The following is an 18,875-nucleotide window of genomic DNA, read 5'->3' as shown; positions in this document are numbered from 1 at the left end:
GCGTTTGTTTTTGTCAGCGGTTTTTGTGGTTGCATAGACCACGAACTTGACGCGGACCTTAACTGGGAGCTAAACCTTTAAACCAAAAATGTAAAGAATACCTTTACCTTTTGTTTGGGCATCTTCTATTAAAGCTTGTGAAATAAAGTTTATGCTCTTCAGGTACTCGCAATAAGCTTCCTGTTAATAACAAAAGGAAACTAGTCAAGAATCCATGATTTTAAGGCTTCAGTATAACTGCAGTACAACTAATGACAATAGAAAAAGATAAAGGGGTAGAAATTGCAATTGGAGGCTTCCCGCGGGCGGATGCCTCGGACCTGTTGGCAGGTAGAGGCCCACGTATCTCATGGGCGCACGCGGTTCGCAAGCGCCCCTGGGGTCACATGGGCTTGCCCAACCAATAAAAGAAGGGAATTCCCATTCATCTTTGTACAGAACTCCCATAAGTATGAATGGGGATCACTTAAAAAATACACGACAACATGAAATAAAGAAAGAATTACATATTTAAAATTAATTAAAATGTCATTTAATTAAATATTTTAAACAAAAATTTAAATTTTTTGGAAAATAAAGTCCATGTTTTAACAGGGCTAAAATAAACTTACCTTATTGGACATGGTTTTAATATATAAATGAGTGATAACATTTTATTTTTCTATTTTTTTTAAACTCTTACGCCTTATGTCAACTTTTACCAGGCCCAAGAATTTCAAGGGCATTCACTGGGCAAATAGCCCAACTCTCCAGCCACGGAGGCCCTTTTCTTTCAGATTTCTACGATCTATCAAGAGGATTCCGGGTTTCAGCGCAGATCCTAAACCGGGAACTTGTGGGGCCCCAACAGGTGCAGCCGCAAATTCAGTCCCAAAGTTTTTCAAGTCAACTTGCATCCAATACAATGCTGATTGCCAGGAGGCAAATCAACTGGCTTAGTCACCCTGATTATACCACAAACAGAACGACCACCAACAGCATGATTGAGAACTACAGAATAATTCAGCAGACTGCCTCAAATGTTCTGGTTCAACAAGTGTCACTCTTTTTATGGTGTGGATACATAACAGACCTCCCCCAAGTGCTGCTCACAGTAAGTTAAGAGCATAGAAAATAGGAGCAGGAGTAGGCCATGCGGCCCCTCGAGCCTGCTCCGCTAATCTAGAAGATCATGGCTTAACTTCCACCTTCTCGCCCGATCCCCATATGCCTTGATTCCCCTAGTCCAAAAATCTATTGATCTCAGCTTTGAATATACTCAACGACTCAGCATCCACAGCCCTCTGGGTTAGAGAATGCCAAAGATTCACAACCCTCAATGAAGAAATTTCTCCTCATCTCAGTCTTAAACTTGAAGGACAGGAGTATTATACCATGTAACATACAATGTATTATTCTGCTGCTGGATTTATAATACTTTGTAGTGTGAACTTACAAGGTGAGGCTGTGCCCAACTGGTATATCCCTGTAAGGCCACAAGATTGAATTGTGGTAAAAAGGCACACACCGAGGTTAATTACAAGGAGTTTTTTTGTTATGAAACATAGAATGGATTTAGTGCGATGAACATGCCTCAACGTTTACTTGTGTATGAGCAAATCTCTTGTTGCATTTCTTTATATTTGTCAGCATTAAATTTCATCTGCCACTGCTCTGCCCACTTATATATTTTATCTAACTTATTCTGTAATTTCTGAGTTGCCTCCTCTGATTCCTGCTGGTGTGGTATCGTCTGCAAATTTGATCACTTTGCTCCGAGTATCTGAATCCAAATCACTTGAGTATATTAAAAACAGTAGTGATCCAGCACTAAGCCCTGGGCACCCCACTCAGTACTCCCCCAAAATAACATCTAACAAGCACACATTATTTTCTACCATTCAGCCAATTTCTTATTCATTCCCAGGGTTTAAGCTGAATCCCAACTTTTTGAGTTGAACTAATAACCAATCACAAAATCAAATGGTTTTTGGAAGTCCAGGCACCACATTATGTTCCCGAAGTGTCCTTTATGATTTAATGTTCCCAAAGAGTCCTTTATGATTTATAAATCCTGTGATACAAGACATTTCAAGTGTAACAAGTGTGTGATGGCCACAAAATACATGCCAGAAGTAACTTTTTAAATATTAGATAGAATGTTCTTCAGACTCTCCTGTCAATCAGCCTTTATCCTTGACTCTGCGGGACTACCTATGAGGATGATGGGAAAAAAAGAATTTGTATAGGGACACAAATACAGGGCACGGTCAAACCGGCAGGAAAAATTAAATGATGCAATTAGAACAGTGGTCAATCTGTGGCAAGACGCAAATGTGCTGTTGCATATCCGCTGTTCTGATTGTGGTCAGGATGTGACAGAACAATGATTTTTATGGTGACTCACTCTCCTTTCCCCTTTGTCCCACTCCAAAACACATTTGTGATGACGAGCTTTTCCAGTACGAAGGTACTTATTTTGAACTCTTGTGCAATTAAAGTGACCCTTTTGTTTTGAAAGCACAGCCCAAAAAGAAAAAAAACTAACCCCAGTACTATTAAATAGGTTTCCATAGTCAATAAAGAGCTAGCTCATAAAGGGCCCTGAAATCTCGGTTCTGGGCTTCCCGCAGGCGGTCGCCTGAAAACATGCGCACTTACCTTTTGCTCGGGCGCCCATCAGCGATTGCAGTTTTAAGCCTCTTCTGCATGCGCACTGGAGTGCGTGCACGTCTGAACGGACCTGGAGCTGGAGTCACATGGGCCTGGACACCCAATCAAGGTAAAGTATTCTCATTCATAATAATGGGAACTCGTAAGCAGGCGTTCTCATTATTATGAATGAGAAACACCACCCCCCCCACACACACAAATAAAAAATAGAATTAAAAAACTCACATATTTAACATTAATTTAAATTAAAGTTAATAAATGTGTATAAAAATCCAATTTTTTTTTCTAAGAAAGTTTTCTAATTAGGGTTTAAAATAAACTTACCTGAGTGGGCAAAGTTTTTAACATAAAAATGTGTTTTAAAATTTTATTTTTACAAGTTTTTTATATGTTTTAAAACTCTTACGCTGGTAAAAGTAGGCTATGCGCCTGCTTTCACCAGGTGCAAGAGTTTTAAGGACACTCGCTGGGCAAGAGACGGGGAAATAGCACAATCTTGCCCGCGCGAATGTCCTTGCTGCCGAAATGCGTTGGATCTGTTGAGCCAGAACTTGACAGATCGGAAAACCGGCTTTGGCAATGCCTCCCCAGGTCCGTACACACTCCGTACGGACCTGGAGAGGCCGGGATTTCAGGCCCACGATCTATATGCAGATCGTACAGATCACAAAATAGGAGTGACAACGCTTTCATTTTCACATCCTGCGTGGGACACAAACCAGATATTCACTATTTTATCTGAATAATGTATTTCACTGCAGAGACTGGGGATATTTCCCTACTTCCCATCAGCCCAGAACTTCTTCAAAGCTCGAAGACTATATTTGAATATCTTTGTACTTGTTGTAAACATTACAACATTCTACCATTCTACACACAGTTTCATACTGTAGCCAGGCAAATAATAAGGATCCACTCTCAAATTCAGGGAAACACAAGAAAACTTGGAACAAGAGAAGCTCATTTGGTCAATGAAGGTTCCTCCTTGTTCAGCCTGTACCTGACAACTACAACCATCGACACCTCCTCCCAAGCACCCAAGAGCTCAACTCTCTTCTAACCTACATGTCAAAAGATCTATTAGAATCATAAAAGAAAAGATTTGGATTTATACAGCGCCTTTCACGACCACTGGACATCTCAACGTGCTTTACAGCCAATGAAGTACTTTTGGCGTGTAGTCACTGTTAATAAGAATATTTTGGCACAGGAATAGGGCAAGTTGGCCCATCAATAATTTTATTATTGCCGATAATTTTAATACCTCAATGCTCTTTCTCAACAGGATTCAATTCTTTATTTGACATTCCCATGACCTAAAATAGAAGTGATTCATTATCACTAATATTTAGCTATTAGGCAACTTTTAAAATATATTTATACTTCTGTGATGCTTACAATGACAGAGTACAGCTTGGACCTCTCCGGACCAGAGAATTTTTCAAACCACGGGAGGTCAACTGGTGACAACGCTGCTGACAACGACCCGGACGCGTTCTGCGCATGTGCTGCACTGAAGCCGATTGCGCAGCATTTCGTCGTCCAGAACCACTCCGGTTTTTTAAATCCTCAGGCCCAACTTCAGTGCCTCAGTCAGCCGCATGCCCTTCCCTTGCCCGACCCGCTTACTTCAATGAACACCAACACCTCAAAAAAACACATACATACACACATACAAAAAAAAACTAGAGATCGGAGATAAAGTGAAGGAGAGACGCCGACCCCTACCCACGATCCTACTCCCGGCGCCAGTCCGTGTGTAAGCTGCGAGCAGAGACTGGCTGGTGGAAGCGGCAACCTCCTCTCATCGAGACGCACACAACCCCACCCCCTCTACCCCACACACTCCCCTCCTCCTCCACTCAACCCAAACACCCCCCCCTCCACCCCACCACGCCCCTCCACCCTCAACCTCCCCCACCCCCCCTCATCTCCCACCCCTAACCTCCCCCACTCACCCCCCCAACCCCCCCCACCCCCTCCCCCACCCACCCCCAAAACCCCCAACCCCCACCTCCCCAATCTTGTGTCAATTACTGCTCCCTGCTTCTGGCAAAACTCAACCTTGATACTTACGTAGTTTTCTGTTGTGGTATTTGGGCATTCAGGAACATATAATATATATATATATATATATATATTAAAAATCATGCATCTGCACAGACCATCCTATCAACCTTTTCCATTATAAATTCCATGGTGCACATGTGTAATGGAGAGTACCCGTGTAAACTTGTCACAAGATTGAGAAGACTAGGCCTACATTCCCTAGGGCCCGCTGGACATACCTCCGGCCCGCGGACCGCCGACATACCGCCCAAAATCACGAAATTGATCGAAAAATACCAACATACCGCCCGGCAGAAATTAATCAGCGACATACCGTCAGGCAGTATGCATACCATCCGCCCACACACAGCACCCTACAGACGGCCCAAAAGTCCGACATTGGTAGCATACCGCCAACATACCACCGGAGCTGCACACTGTCTGTTAAAAGTGCTTTTATGCTGATGGTATGTAAACTACAACGTTCCTCCCGCGCCCCACCCCCCAGAAAAACACGAAAATAAATAAATAATATAATTATTATAAATAAATCAAAAACACTGCACAAAACAATTATAAATCTAAACGTACCTGGAGACACTTACCTGCGACCCAAAGTCTCTGGCCTCCGGACTGCTCTTTTCGGGGTGTGGGGGGGGGAAAGACGGAGATCGATGGACAAGCGCGCGTGCGCAGAACTCCGGACACGAAGAGTCCCGAGTCCCAGACAACTAACCCTGCACCGCCGGAGCAGACCGTCCACTGCACTCTGCTGACGCATCGCTCAGGACCGGCCGCATCAATTGTGCCAGCACTCTGCCCCAGCGGTACCCGGCAGTATGAAACGACATACCACCGGCATCCGCCGAGAAATGGGCGGATGACCAATATCGGCCCCGAAGAGTTGAGAGAGGTGACCTCATTGAAATATATAAAATTCTTAAATTGCTTGACAGGGTAGATGCAGGGAGAATGTTTCCCCTGGCTGGGGAGTTTCGAACTAGGGGTCACAATCTCAGAATAAGGGGTCAGCGATTTAGGACTGAAATGAGAAATTTCTTTACTCAGAGTGTGGTGAATCTTTGGAATTCTTTACCCCAGAGGGCTATGGAGACTCAGTCATTGAGTATATTCAAGACAAAGATTGCTGGATTTCTGGATACCAAGGGAATCAAGTACAGGAATGTGGATTTGAGATAAAAGATCAGCCAAAGGGACATAGACCTGCAAAAGGACATAGATAGGATAAGTGAGTGGGCAAAAATTTGGCAGATGGAGTATAATGTTGGAAAGTGTGAGGTCATGCACTTTGGCAGAAAAAAAATTAAAGAGCAGTTTATTATTTAAATGGAGAAAGATTGCAAAGTGCTGCAGTGCAGCAGGACCTGGGGGTACTTGTGCATGAAACACAAAAGGTTAGTATGCAGGTACAGCAAGTGATCAGGAAGGCAAATGGAATCTTGGCCTTTATCACAAAGGGAATGGAGTATAAAAGCAGGGAAGTCTTGCTACAGCTATACAGGGTATTGGTGAGGCCACACCTGGAATACTGCATGCAGTTTTGGTTTCCATATTTACGAAAAGATATACTTGCTTTGGAGGCAGTTCAGAGAGGGTTCACATGGTTGATTCTGGAGATGAGGGGGTTGTCTTATGAGGAAAGGTTGAGTAGGTTGGGCCTCTAATTGAATAGAGATAATCTTATCGAAACGTAAAGGTTATGAGGGGGCTTGACAAGGTGGATGCAGAGAGGATGTTTCCACTGATAGGGGAGACTAGAACTAGAGGGTAACATCTTAGAATAAGGGGCTGCCCATTTAAAACTGAGATAAGACAGAAATAGACAGTTTCTTAAACGATAAGGGAACAAGGGGTTATGGGGAGCGGGCAGGGAGGTGGACCTGAGCAGGCTCGAGGGGCCGTATGGCCTAAACCTGCTCCTATGTTCTTATGTAAATGGCTTACTCCTGCTCCTACTTATGTTTTTATGTCAAATACCGCACCATCTCCTCCAGTGGAAGCATTGGTGGGAGGGTATAATGACTCAGCGAACACAAAGCATAAAACTACAGATGCTGATAATTTAAACAAAACAAAAACTTCTGGGAACATTCGACAGGTCAGTCATCATCTATGAAGGGAACAGTTAAGTTAATGTTTCAGGTGTAGGCCTTTCGTAAGGGCTACACCCCAACTGTTTACACAGATGTTAAGAGCAGATAAGTGAACAGACCTGCTGTGTGTTTGCAGCATTCTCTGTAATTACAGGGTGACAAGTTTACATTGGCAGTGGACACAGGAAGTTATAATGGAAAGTTAAAAATAAGGACAGAATGTATAAATGTAGCATTGGGTCTGAATTACGTCTGTGTGTTCTGGTCCAATTATCCCCGTCCTCTTATCCTGCTTCACTTGAAGAACAAGAACATAAAGAAATAGGAGCAGGAGTGGGCCATTCGGCCCTTCAAGCCTGTTCCGCCATTCAATAAGATAATGGCCGAGTTTCTACCTCAACTCCACCTTCCTCCACTATCCCGGGATTCTCTTAGTATCCAAACATCTATCGATTTCACTTGGTCTTAACTGGCCGTGTGCACTGACATAGGAAACTGACAAGTTGGGCATTAAATAGTCAAAATAGTTGTCCCTAGATCTACCTGATGATTCAATGCACTCATGCTGTGATCCTGAATGATACTCACAGATTTGTTCCCTGTCTGCTGAACAAGAGGATTTGAACCCAGCCCCAGCAGATTAGGGAAAAACAAATTTTCCACCGTTCTGCCATCCAATTGAGATATTCTACAGTATCATAGGCAGTCCCTCGGAATCGAGGAAGACTTGCTTCCACTCTTAAAGTGAGTTCTTTAAACAGTAACAAAGGAAGCGTCCGGCAGTGAAGGAGTAGACCCATTACTGGCGTAATGTTAATTTATAATTAAAAAAAAGAGCTAAACCTTGGCTAAATATTACCATATTATTTACAGAAAATTGTGTCAATTTTGGTGCAATTACACCTGAAAGGCTTTAATTGCCTACTTGAATTCAAATGGAAGAGGAAGGTTAATAATTGTGTTGCAATATCTTTCAGGGTTGGTGTTGAACAACAGTGACTACAGTTCAAAAATACTTCAATGGCTGTGAAGTGCTTTGGGATGCCCTGAGGTTGTGAAACGCATTCTATTCTTTCTCTTTGATATTAAAGGTGTGCGAAAAGCAATGGTGACACATTAAAGTTTCGATTCCTGCAAATATGCAAGAAAAGTAACTAGTTTATTGCCTCCAAAAATGTCTGAAATCCCTCCACTGCACCCAGACATGGCTCCGTCCGCCCTCACTCTGCACCCAGACCGGCCTCCGCACCCACCTCCCCCTGCACCCAGACCAGGGCTCTCCCCGCCCACCCTCCCGGCACCCAGACCTGGCTCCACCCCCCTGCACGTTGGGATATCAAGTAGATTTGAGAGAGATTGACTCACTGATTTTAGCTTAACATTTCTGCCAGGGACGTCGGATGGAAAGTGTGTGTAAAATAGGTGGGAGAGAGTGAGGACGGGATTGGGATGGATGAGGACGACATGGGGGGGGGGATGAGGACGACATGGCGGGGGGGGGGGTGATGTCAACGGGACCGGGGGGGGGGGGGGGGGAGGGGCGACGACGGGATCGGGGGGAGGGAGGGGCGACGACGGGATCGGGGGGAGGGAGGGGCGACGACGGGATCGGGAGGGGGAGGGGCGACGACGGGATCGGGAGGGGGAGGGGCGACGACGGGATCGGGAGGGGGAGGGGCGACGACGGGATCGGGAGGGGGAGGGGCGACGACGGGATCGGGAGGGGGAGGGGCGACGACGGGATCGGGAGGGGGAGGGGCGACGACGGGATCGGGAGGGGGAGGGGCGACGACGGGATCGGGAGGGGGAGGGCCGACGACGGGATCGGGAGGGGGAACGACGGGATCGGGAGGGGGAGGGGCGACGACGGGATCGGGAGGGGGAGGGGCGACGGCGGGATCGGGAGGGGGAGGGGCGACGACGGGATCGGGAGGGGGAGGGGCGACGGCGGGATCGGGGGGGAGGGGCGACGGCGGGATCGGGAGGGGGAGGGGTGGGGGTGACGATGTGGATCGGGAATTACGCAACCAACTTACGCACAGCAAGCTCCCACAGCAATATGATAATGACGGGATAATCTGTTTTTGTAACCAATTGGCCAGGACACCGGGGATAACTCTGCTGCTCTTCTTCGAAATAGTGCCATGGGATCTTTTAGGTTCACCTGCGAGAGCAGACGGGACCTCGGTTTAACGTCTCATCCGAAAGCGCTCCCTCAGCACTGCACTGGAGTGTCAGCCTGGATTTTTGTGCTCAGGTCCCTGGAGTGGGACTTGAAGCCACAACCTGTGACCCAGAGCCGGGAGTCACCCACTGAGCCAGGCTGACTGTGTGGCCGGTGAGTGTCGGGGCCCAGCGCGGACACTGAGGGAGGATGGCCCCGGGTCTGACTGCAAGCCGAGCCCGGGAGGGAGGCGGTGGGTCCTCGGGCCTCCCCTCGACGCTCTGACCGGAGGCCCGCGGTGGCTGGTTGCCTCTCACCTTCTGCTTGCTGTCCGTGTCCAGCTGGATGGCCACCCTCGCCAGCTTCATGGCGTTCTGCAGCGCGTTCGCCCCCGGCTCCGCCAGCGCCATGTCCCCGCCGCGCGGAACCTTCGGCCTGGTTAGTGCCGGATCACCCGGAAGATATCGTGTGACGGGACTGTCGGCGCCCGGACACTTTAAACGTGGGACTCTGCGGGGCACCGGGCGCTGCGGGGCACAGGCGGCCGCTCTGTCACAATGCCATCTGGTGGCGCATCCCGCGCCTGCTGCTAACACTGGTGCCAGGAATCAGCTTCCAAATCACACTCATTCCCAACTGGGTTATGTGCCTTTTTAAAAATGCACATACGTTTATATTTCTGTAAGCAGGAATGCTGGAGATGTATTCTAGATCTGTTGGCCTTACTGACATAATGTCACAGTCTAAGATTAAGAGGTAAGCCATATAGAACCAAGATGAGTAGAAATGTTTTCACCCAGAGAATTGTGAACCTATGGAACAACAGAAAGTTGCTGAGTCCAGTTCGTTGAATATATTCAAAAGGGAGTTAGATGTGGCCCTTACGGCTAAAGGGATCGGGGGCAGGGGTGGGGTACTGAATTTGCATGATCAGCCATGAACATATTGAATGGTGGTTTAGGCACGAAAGGCCGAATGGCCTACTCCTGCACCTATTTTCTATGGTTCTATAATCTTTACATACCACTCAGTAGTTCTCATCTTTTTTTCAGCTTTTAAGCCAACCTGTTTGGCCATTCAATCCATGAACTCATGGCTGTGACTAGAGTCAGTATTCAGAACACTTTCCCCATTTGCTCCCTCCCACATTTGTTCAGCCCAATTGTAAAATTCCCTTATGTTCCAGTCTCCATTGCTGATGAAGGGTTCAAACTAAAACATTAATTTGTCTTTCCTCTTTCTTGATGCTGTGCATTTTCAGTGTTTTCTGTTTTTATTTCCAGCGTTTGTGGCTTTTTCTTGCGTCATTACAACTTAATTTACTGCAAAATGTTTTGTTACAAACAGAATAAATGAAGAGCATGTGATAACCAAAAATTTTGAGGGCCACAAATAGATCCTGAATCCATAATTAATTTGATTACAGCTCAAGATTTTAGTTCTCAGCTGATTGTTTGACCTCTTGGAATGTCTGAATGCATAACTTGTCATGTGGCCATTGATGGGCAGGGAAAACTACCCCGTGCTTTCTTGATGCAATGTTTGAATCTTCATTATTTTTAAACCCTGTAACTCCTCTTTAGTGCTTTCAATTTCCTAACAGGATGACAGCGAAACTTTAAGTGCTTGAATCAGCAGCTCAGATACTAAAATTGGAATAATACAGAGACGATTAGTGCGGCCTTTGCGCAAGGATGACATATGAATTTGTGAGATAGTCCGTCTCTTTAAAGTCTTTGTCCTTGTAACTTTTCTCCAAGTAAAGTAATAACATGAAAATAATGACTGCTTGACACTGATACAAAAGCAAAATACTGCGGATGCTGGAATCTGTAATAAAAACAGAAAATGCTGAAAATCTCAACGGGTCATAGAAACATAGAAACATAGAAAAATAGGTGCAGGTGTAATAGGTGCAGGAGTAGGCCATTCGGCCCTTCTAGCCTGCACCGCCATTCAATGAGTTCATGGCTGAACATGAAACTTCAGTACCCCATTCCTGCTTTCTCGCCACACCCCTTGATCCCCCGAGTAGTAAGGACTTCATCTAACTCCTTTTTGAATATATTTAGTGAATTGGCCTCAACTACTTTCTGTGGTAGAGAATTCCACAGGTTCACCACTCTCTGGGTGAAGAAGTTTCTCCTCATCTTGGTCCTAAATGGCTTACCCCTTATCCTTAGACTGTGACCCCTGGTTCTGGATTTCCCCAACATTGGGGACATTCTTCCTGCATCTAACCTGTCTAAACCCGTCAGAATTTTAAACATTTCTATGAGGTCCCCTCTCATTCTTCTGAACTCCAGTGAATACAAGCCCAGTTGATCCAGTCTTTCTTGATATGTCAGTTCCACCATCCTGGGAATCAGTCTGGTGAACCTTCGCTGCACTCCCTCAATAGCAAGAATGTCCTTCCTCAAGTTAGGAGACCAAAACTGTACACAATACTCCAGGTGTGGCTTCACCAAGGCCCTGTACAACTGTAGCAACACCTCCCTGCCCCTGTACTCAAATCCCCTCGCTATGAAGGCCAACATGCCATTTGCTTTCTTAACTGCCTGCTGTACCTGCATGCCAACCTTCAATGACTGATGTACCATGACACCCAGGTCTTGTTGCACCTCTCCTTTTCCTAATCTGTCACCATTCAGATAATAGTCTGTCTCTCTGTTTTTATCACCAAAGTGGATAACCTCACATTTATCCACATTATACTTCATCTGCCATGCTTTTGCCCACTCACCTAACCTATCCAAGTCACTCTGCAGCCTCTTAGCATCCTCCTCGCAGCTCACACTGCCACTCAACATAGTATCATCCGCAAATCGGAGATACTACATTTAATCCCCTCATCTAAATCATTAATGTACAATATAAACAGCTGAGGCCCCAGCACAGAACCTTGCGGTACCCCACTAGTCACTGCCTGCCATTCTGAAAAGTACCCATTTACTCCTACTCTTTGCTTCCTGTCTGACAACCAGTTCTCAATCCATGTCAGCACACTACCCCCAATCCCATGTGCTTTAACTTTGCACATTAATCTCTTGTGTGGGACCTTGTCGAAAGCCTTCTGAAGGTCCAAATATACCACATCAACTGGTTCTCCCTTGTCCACTCTACTGGAAACATCCTCAAAAAATTCCAGAAGATTTGTCAAGCATGATTTCCATTTCACAGATCCATGCTGACTTGGACCTATCATGTCACCTCTTTCCAAATGCGCTGCTATGACATCCTTAATAATTGATTCCATCATTTTACCCACTACTGAGGTCAGGCTGACCGGTCTATAATTCCCTGTTTTCTCTCTCCCTCCTTTTTTAAAAAGTGGGGTTACATTGGCTACCCTCCACTCGATAGGAACTGATCCAGAGTCAATGGAATGTTGGAAAATGACTGTCAATGCATCCGCTATTTCCAAGGCAACCCCCTTAAGTACTCTGGGATGCAGTCCATCAGGCCCTGGGGATTTATCGGCCTTCAATCCCATCAATTTCCCCAACACAATTTCCCGACTAATAAGGATTTCCCTCAGTTCCTCCTCCTTTCTAGACCCTCTGACCCCTTTTATATCCGGAAGGTTGTTTGTGTCCTCCTTCGTGAATACCGAACCAAAGTACTTGTTCAATTGGTCTGCCATTTCTTTGTTCCCCGTTATGACTTCCCCTGATTCTGACTGCAGAGGACCTACATTTGTTTTTACTAACCTTTTTCTCTTTACATATCTATAGAAACTTTTGCAATCCGTCTTAATGTTCCCTGCAAGCTTCTTCTCGTACTCCATTTTCCCTGCCCTAATCAAACCCTTTGTCCTCCTCTGCTGAGTTCTAAATTTCTCCCAGTCCCCGGGTTCACTGCTATTTCTGGCCAATTTGTATGCCACTTCCTTGGCTTTAATACTATCCCTGATTTCCCTTGATAGCCACGGTTGAGCCACCTTCCCTTTTTTATTTTTACGCTAGACAGGAATGTACAATTGTTGTATTTCATCCATGCGGTCTCTAAATGTCTGCCATTGCCCATCCACAGTCAACCCCTTAAGTATAATTCGCCAATCTATCCTAGCCAAGTCACGCCTCATACCTTCAAAGTTACCCTTCTTTAAGTTCTGGACCATGGTCTCTGAATTAACTGTTTCATTCTCCATCCTAATGCAGAATTCCACCATATTATGGTCACTCTTTCCCAAGGGGCCTCGCCCAACGAGATTGCTAATTAATCCTCTCTCATTACACAACACCCAGTCTAAGATGGCCTCCCCCCTAGTTGGTTCCTCGACATATTGGTCTAGAAAACCATCCCTTATGCACTCCAGGAAATCCTCCTCCACCGTATTGCTTCCAGTTTGGTTAGCCCAATCTATGTGCATATTAAAGTCACCCATTATAACCCCTAATTTCATGTTTGATGCCCTCCCCAACATCATTACTACTGTTTGGAGGTCTGTACACAACTCCCACTAATGTTTTTTGCCCTTTGGTGTTCTGCAGCTCTACCCATATAGATTCCACATCATCCAAGCTAATGTCCTTCCTAACTATTGCATTAATCTCCTCTTTAACCAGCAATGCTACCCCACCTCCTTTTCCTTTTATTCTATCCTTCCTGAATGTTGAATACCCCTGGATGTTGAGTTCCCAGCCCTGATCAGGCAGCATCTATGGAGAGGAAGCAGAGTTAACGTTTCGGGGCGACGACCCTTCGTCAGAACTGGAGAGTGTTCGGAAAGAACAGATTCTTAACAAGCACTGAAAGGGGGAGGGGAAGAAAGAACAAAAGGGAAGGTCTGTGATAGAGTGGAAGCAGGAGAGATTAGAGAGACAAAAGGAATGATGGGCCGAATTGAAATGGTAATGCCAGGAGTTAGAAAAACATTAGTCAAGATAGGGTGTTGTGATTATATTCACAGAGCACAACACACACAGCTTCTAACATGGCAGGCAGCTCTGTCGGAAGCCTCCGGAACATGCCTGGTTCTGTTTATTATTAACTCTGTAGTTGCAGTACACAATATGTCCACATCCACAGTGTGGAGCTACAAACATTACAAGCTTACAGACATTACAGGTGTGAATGGCGGAATAATAACCAGCTGCCATTCGAGACAAGGAGAAAAAAAGAAAAAAAGGAAACAGGCTCCAGGGGAGGGGCGGGGTTGCAGGGGGAGGGAGCCAAAGATTGGCAGTGGTTATGCTCTGAAATTGTTGAACTTGATGATGAGACCATATAGTGCTCGACATTACTCCATCTCCGTGGGTTGTTTTGCTTGACTTAAACAGACCAATTCCTCTGCATCCTGATTTTTTGAATCTTTCTGTCCTAGCTGCAGCTTCTCTTGCAAAATATTGTTTGCATTTTCAGTTGTCTGACATTCTGCTTTATTTCCTGACTGTTTATAATGAGAAAAAAAGATCAAAAAGATTCAACACGATGGCCATGAGTTTTTTTATCAATTATAGAAACTAACCACTAAGCTGCTTATTATTTACAGTTCGAGGAAATAGCGTCAAGGCTAGCTCATTAGCATCTGAATTATATATCAAAACTTGTTGTAACACACCATGCTTTTAAAACATAACAAAGCTTTTTTTGTGGAAAACTGGTCAGAAAAATCCTGAAATGTGGCAACTAGCTAAAAGTCAAAATTGATCGTGCTGCTCCATAAGTACCAAAAAAAAATAGGCGTCCAGAGCCAACGCCTGAATATATGAAACATGGGGCCTAATGCCTGTTTGACACCCCCTGTGCAAAACTGAGTTATTTTGATCGTGGCCGGTGCTGGGCTTCGGAATCTCTTTGCCAGCGAACTGTCTGGAGACACCCAGCGGGTACCTGCTGCTCGCTGGTCTCAGTTAAAGGAGGCCCAAGGCACAATATTTATTCGGAAGATACCAGGACTGAGAGGTTATGACAATAAGGGAAGATTGAACAGGCTGGGATTCTTTTCTCCAGAAAACAGAAGAGTGAAAGAGTTCGATAGGGTAGATGTAGAGAAGATGCTTCCACTTGTGGGGGATCCATAACTAAGGGTCATGAACACTGATCCCGCTAAGGTGCGCGTGCGGCCGTGCAGTAATCTGAAAGGTCCCGTGCGGGTCGCTCACTGGCTTTTGCATTGTAAATACCGTGCATGCGTAGAAATCTAAAAGGACCACGCACTAAAAGAACCAGACTGTGCAGAACAAAACGCAATTTACAGGGAACACTGGTCATAAATATAAGATAGTCACTGTTAAGGAATTCAGGAGAAACTTCTTTCGTCAGAGAGTGGTTTGAATATGGAATTTGATAATTCATAAATGCTGGCTTTGCCAGCGAATCCCACATCCCATGAACGAATAAGAAAGAAACATGAGGTGACTAGGATTTAAGGGGAAGCAAGATAAGTACAGGAGGGAGAAAGGAATAGAAGATATGCTGATAGAGTTAGATGAAGTAGAGTGTGTGGAGGCTCATGTGCAGCATAAACACCGACACAGACGAGTCGGGCAGAAGGGCCTGCGTCCGTGCTGTAAATTCTATGTAAGTAGCCATTTCCCTGCTTACTAATAGAAACATAGAAACATAGAAAATAGGTGCAGGAGTAGGCCATTCGGCCCTTCTAGCCTGCACCGCCATTCAATGAGTTCATGGCTGAACATTCAACTTCAGTACCCCATTCCTGCTTTCTCGCCATACCCCTTGATCCCCCTAGCAGTAAGGACCTCATCTAACTCCTTTTTGAATATATTTAGTGTTGTTGGTCTCATGGTGGTTAACAAATGCTGAGTTTGGGTTCATAGTCAGTGACAGTAATAGACATGGAAATCCAATGTATTTCTGGCTGTTCTATTTTGACACGGGTCCAACATTGTGGATCAGCTGGCAGTTGAAGGGAGGCTATGAACATGCCATTTCATCATTACAGGTGATGGCAGTTGTTTTCAAATGCTGCCCACTCTTTTCTATCATGGAAAACAGTTGGTGGGCAGGGGAACATCAGTAGGAAGCACCTCAGCCATTCCTTGGATGCCCACAGCCCTGACTGATGAAATGTGCAGGCGGACCTGTAAATAAGCACACACATCGCATGCCCATGTGAAACAGGCAGGAGATTACTTCTCGAACCATGTTTGCAGTTGTCGGGCACAAATGGGTGGAGCACGCACTTCAAGGGACCGCTGGAGGCTGCTCCAGAAAAGACTCTGATATTTTTTGGCAGAATGCACCTCCTGGTCCCACAGAAATACTGCAACCCTTTGCCTGCCACTGGGTGCCTCTCCCCCCCCCCCCCCCCCCACTTTGGCTGATCAATTGTTGGCTTGGCTCGCTCTGAAAACTCTGGATTGCCTGCCGCCTGCTGTGGCAAGCTGCCCGCTACAGCTTACTGAGAGCTGGGCAGCTCACCCGGATTATGCTGAACCGTTTGATGAGGCCCGGACTTGAAAAAGATTCAGGCCTCCTGATGCTGGCATTGGATAGGCCGTTCTGCCAGCTTTCTGCCCGTTTTTAGGCAGAAGTTGAGAATCCCACCACCACGAATTCTGTATTTCATTGAGAGCTTTTGGGAGGGATGGGTTTTCTCATGCATGTGTTCTGTTAAGTGTCAGCTGTGGCTCAGTGGGTAGCACATTCACCTCTAAGTCAGAAGGTTGTGGGTTCTAGTCCCACTCTAGCGACTTGAGCACAAACTAAGTCCTGGCTGATACTCCACTGCAGTACTGAGGGAGTGCTGCACTGTCGGAGGTGCAGTCGTTTGGATGAGATGTTAAACTGAGGCCCCGTCTACTCTCCCAAGTGGACGTAAAAGGATCCCGTGGCACTATTTCGAAGAAGAGCAGGGGAGTTATCCCTGGTATCCTGGACAATATGTATCCCTCAATCAACATAACAAAACCAGATTATCTGGTCATTATCACATTGCTGTTTGTGGGAGCTTGCTGTGCGCAAATTGGCTGTTGTGTTTCCTACATTACAACAGTGACAACACTCCAAAAGTACGTCATTGGCTGTAAAGCCTTTGAGATGTCTAGTGGCGCTATATAAATGTTCTTTCTTTAACTTCTAAAAAATGCAAAACAGTTTGGTAGGCCTAAAATAAATATCTGGTAAGAAGAGATTAAAAGTATCTGATTCTTTAAGTATGATTAAGGCAACTGCTTCAACATGACAGGTGAAGTGAGCAGAAGTGATCCAATTAACTTCAGTTACATTTACGCAGCATTTTCTAAAAGGAACTTCATATTATTCTGAATGCTGCTCTTCAAAAGTCCATCACTGTGCCACATTTGTGCTGAACTATGGCTGGGTTGTCTTCATAGTACAAGCTCCATAGAAAAATTCTGAGGCTGTTGTAGAAGTGCTTCAAAATACATTTCCTCTTTATCGGAACGATAAAGATTAGAGTCTACACTTCATCATTTAGTTATAAAAAGATAAGGGTAATGATCCGGAGAACGTGTAAACAGTTTCTAAAGCAATGGAGACCACGGTAATAATACCCCTTATCTGGGAGGGAAGTGTGGGCCGTAGATAAATTGTAGGGTATTTCAAAAATAAGTGAATAAGGTTGGGAGGGAAGCGATGCTGTACCCACAAATAAAACATTTCCTACATTACAAAAGTGACTACGCTTCAAAGAAACAGTACTTCAATGGTTGTAAAGTGCTTTGGGACAACCTGAGTTGTGAAAGGTGCTATATAAATGCAAGTCTTTCTTTTCTTTCTTTAATTAGTAGAGTGTGTATGTGTAAAAGTAATAAAATCAGATAACCTGGACATTCATTTGATATTTGTGGAACTTTGCTGTGCACAAATTGGTCGCCTTGCTTTCCTATCTCAAAAACAAAATTCATTGGCTGTGAAGTGCTTCAGGTTATCCTGAGGACGTAGAAAATGCTGTTATATGTGTAAGTTCTTTCATTCTATGTTTGACTCGTGAATCAATTGATCTTGTAAATAATAAAACAGATTGCAAGGATGTAGTAGAAAGAACATAAAAGTAAAAGCAAATGTGGCACAGAATGATTACAAAGAAGCCAGCTACACTTTTCAAGGCTTCCGGATGGAACAGATTTCCATTATCGCCTCTCATTATCCTATGTGGCAACAACATGGATACAAAACTCTGGCTAATCTTTATCAATGAAAATGTGAAACCCAGCTGTAGAAACATTCCAAGCAGTTTTACTGCAACTGTTGCACTTGGGACATCTTTGGATGAGAGCCAAAAACACATTTGACCTGTCATTATCTTCTAATGTTTCAGTTTGCAGATGCATCTTGCATTGTTCTCAAAGCACTGTTTGTTAATATTCTGGGGGCAGTTCTTGACCAGGCTCAGCTTTTGGGATTGCCTGCCCTATAAATGCAGGTCAAACATCACCATATTGGCCATTGTGGAAGGCTGCTTAACAGATGCTGTTTGTTGTGAGACACACTTTGAACAGGGGTTTATGGATTTAATTCTTAGTTATCATTCAAATTATATAATACAAATAAACTACAAGCTAACTGCTGAGAATACATTGATGTAACTTCATTGCTAGTATACATTTTGCACATCATTGAATGTTCGTGCATTTACAAAAGCACTAGTGCCTTGCGGCAAGACACTTAAAGTATCAGCTTAATACATTTGCTAGAAATTGTGGCTCTGAGTAAGAAGGCTGCGCGTTCAAGCCCTATCCTGAACTTGAGCACATAATCTCGGTTGATATTTCGGTGCCATATTGAATGGGTGTTGCACTGTCATCTTTTAGATGAGATGCTAAACCAAGTTCCCATCTGCCTCTTTAGATGGACGTAAAAGATCCCATGCCATGAGTCCCAAAAGGACTGGGCATTCTCCTGGTGTTATGGCCATCATTTTTTTTCCTCAACCAATACCACCAAAATCAGATTACCTGGTCATT

General features: G+C 44.9%; 1 protein-coding gene and 1 non-coding gene across 2 annotated transcripts in view; one reads left to right on the top strand and one right to left on the bottom strand.

Moving 5' to 3' along the window:
- The window catches only part of vps9d1 (VPS9 domain containing 1), a 104,369-nt gene extending 94,964 nt beyond the window's left edge, over positions 1-9,405 (bottom strand). Inside the window, exons 1-2 of the mRNA XM_070898223.1 lie at positions 9,297-9,405; positions 108-180 (exon numbers count right to left, since the gene is read on the bottom strand). Coding sequence (XP_070754324.1) covers positions 108-180; positions 9,297-9,389 — 166 coding nt within the window. The 5' untranslated portion in view covers positions 9,390-9,405. The remainder of the gene's footprint in view (positions 1-107; positions 181-9,296) is intronic.
- Positions 9,406-10,601: 1,196 nt separating this feature from the next.
- Positions 10,602-10,708, top strand: LOC139279204 (U6 spliceosomal RNA). Its single transcript, XR_011596420.1, has one exon. It is a non-coding gene; the product is annotated as a U6 spliceosomal RNA (small nuclear RNA).
- The last annotated feature ends 8,167 nt before the right edge of the window (positions 10,709-18,875 follow it).

This window comes from Pristiophorus japonicus, chromosome 13 (assembly GCF_044704955.1).
Source record: "Pristiophorus japonicus isolate sPriJap1 chromosome 13, sPriJap1.hap1, whole genome shotgun sequence".
In the NCBI taxonomy this organism is placed as follows: Eukaryota; Metazoa; Chordata; class Chondrichthyes; family Pristiophoridae; genus Pristiophorus; species Pristiophorus japonicus.
Note: the sequence above shows the minus strand (reverse complement) of the source record. Positions and strands in the feature narration are given on the sequence as shown.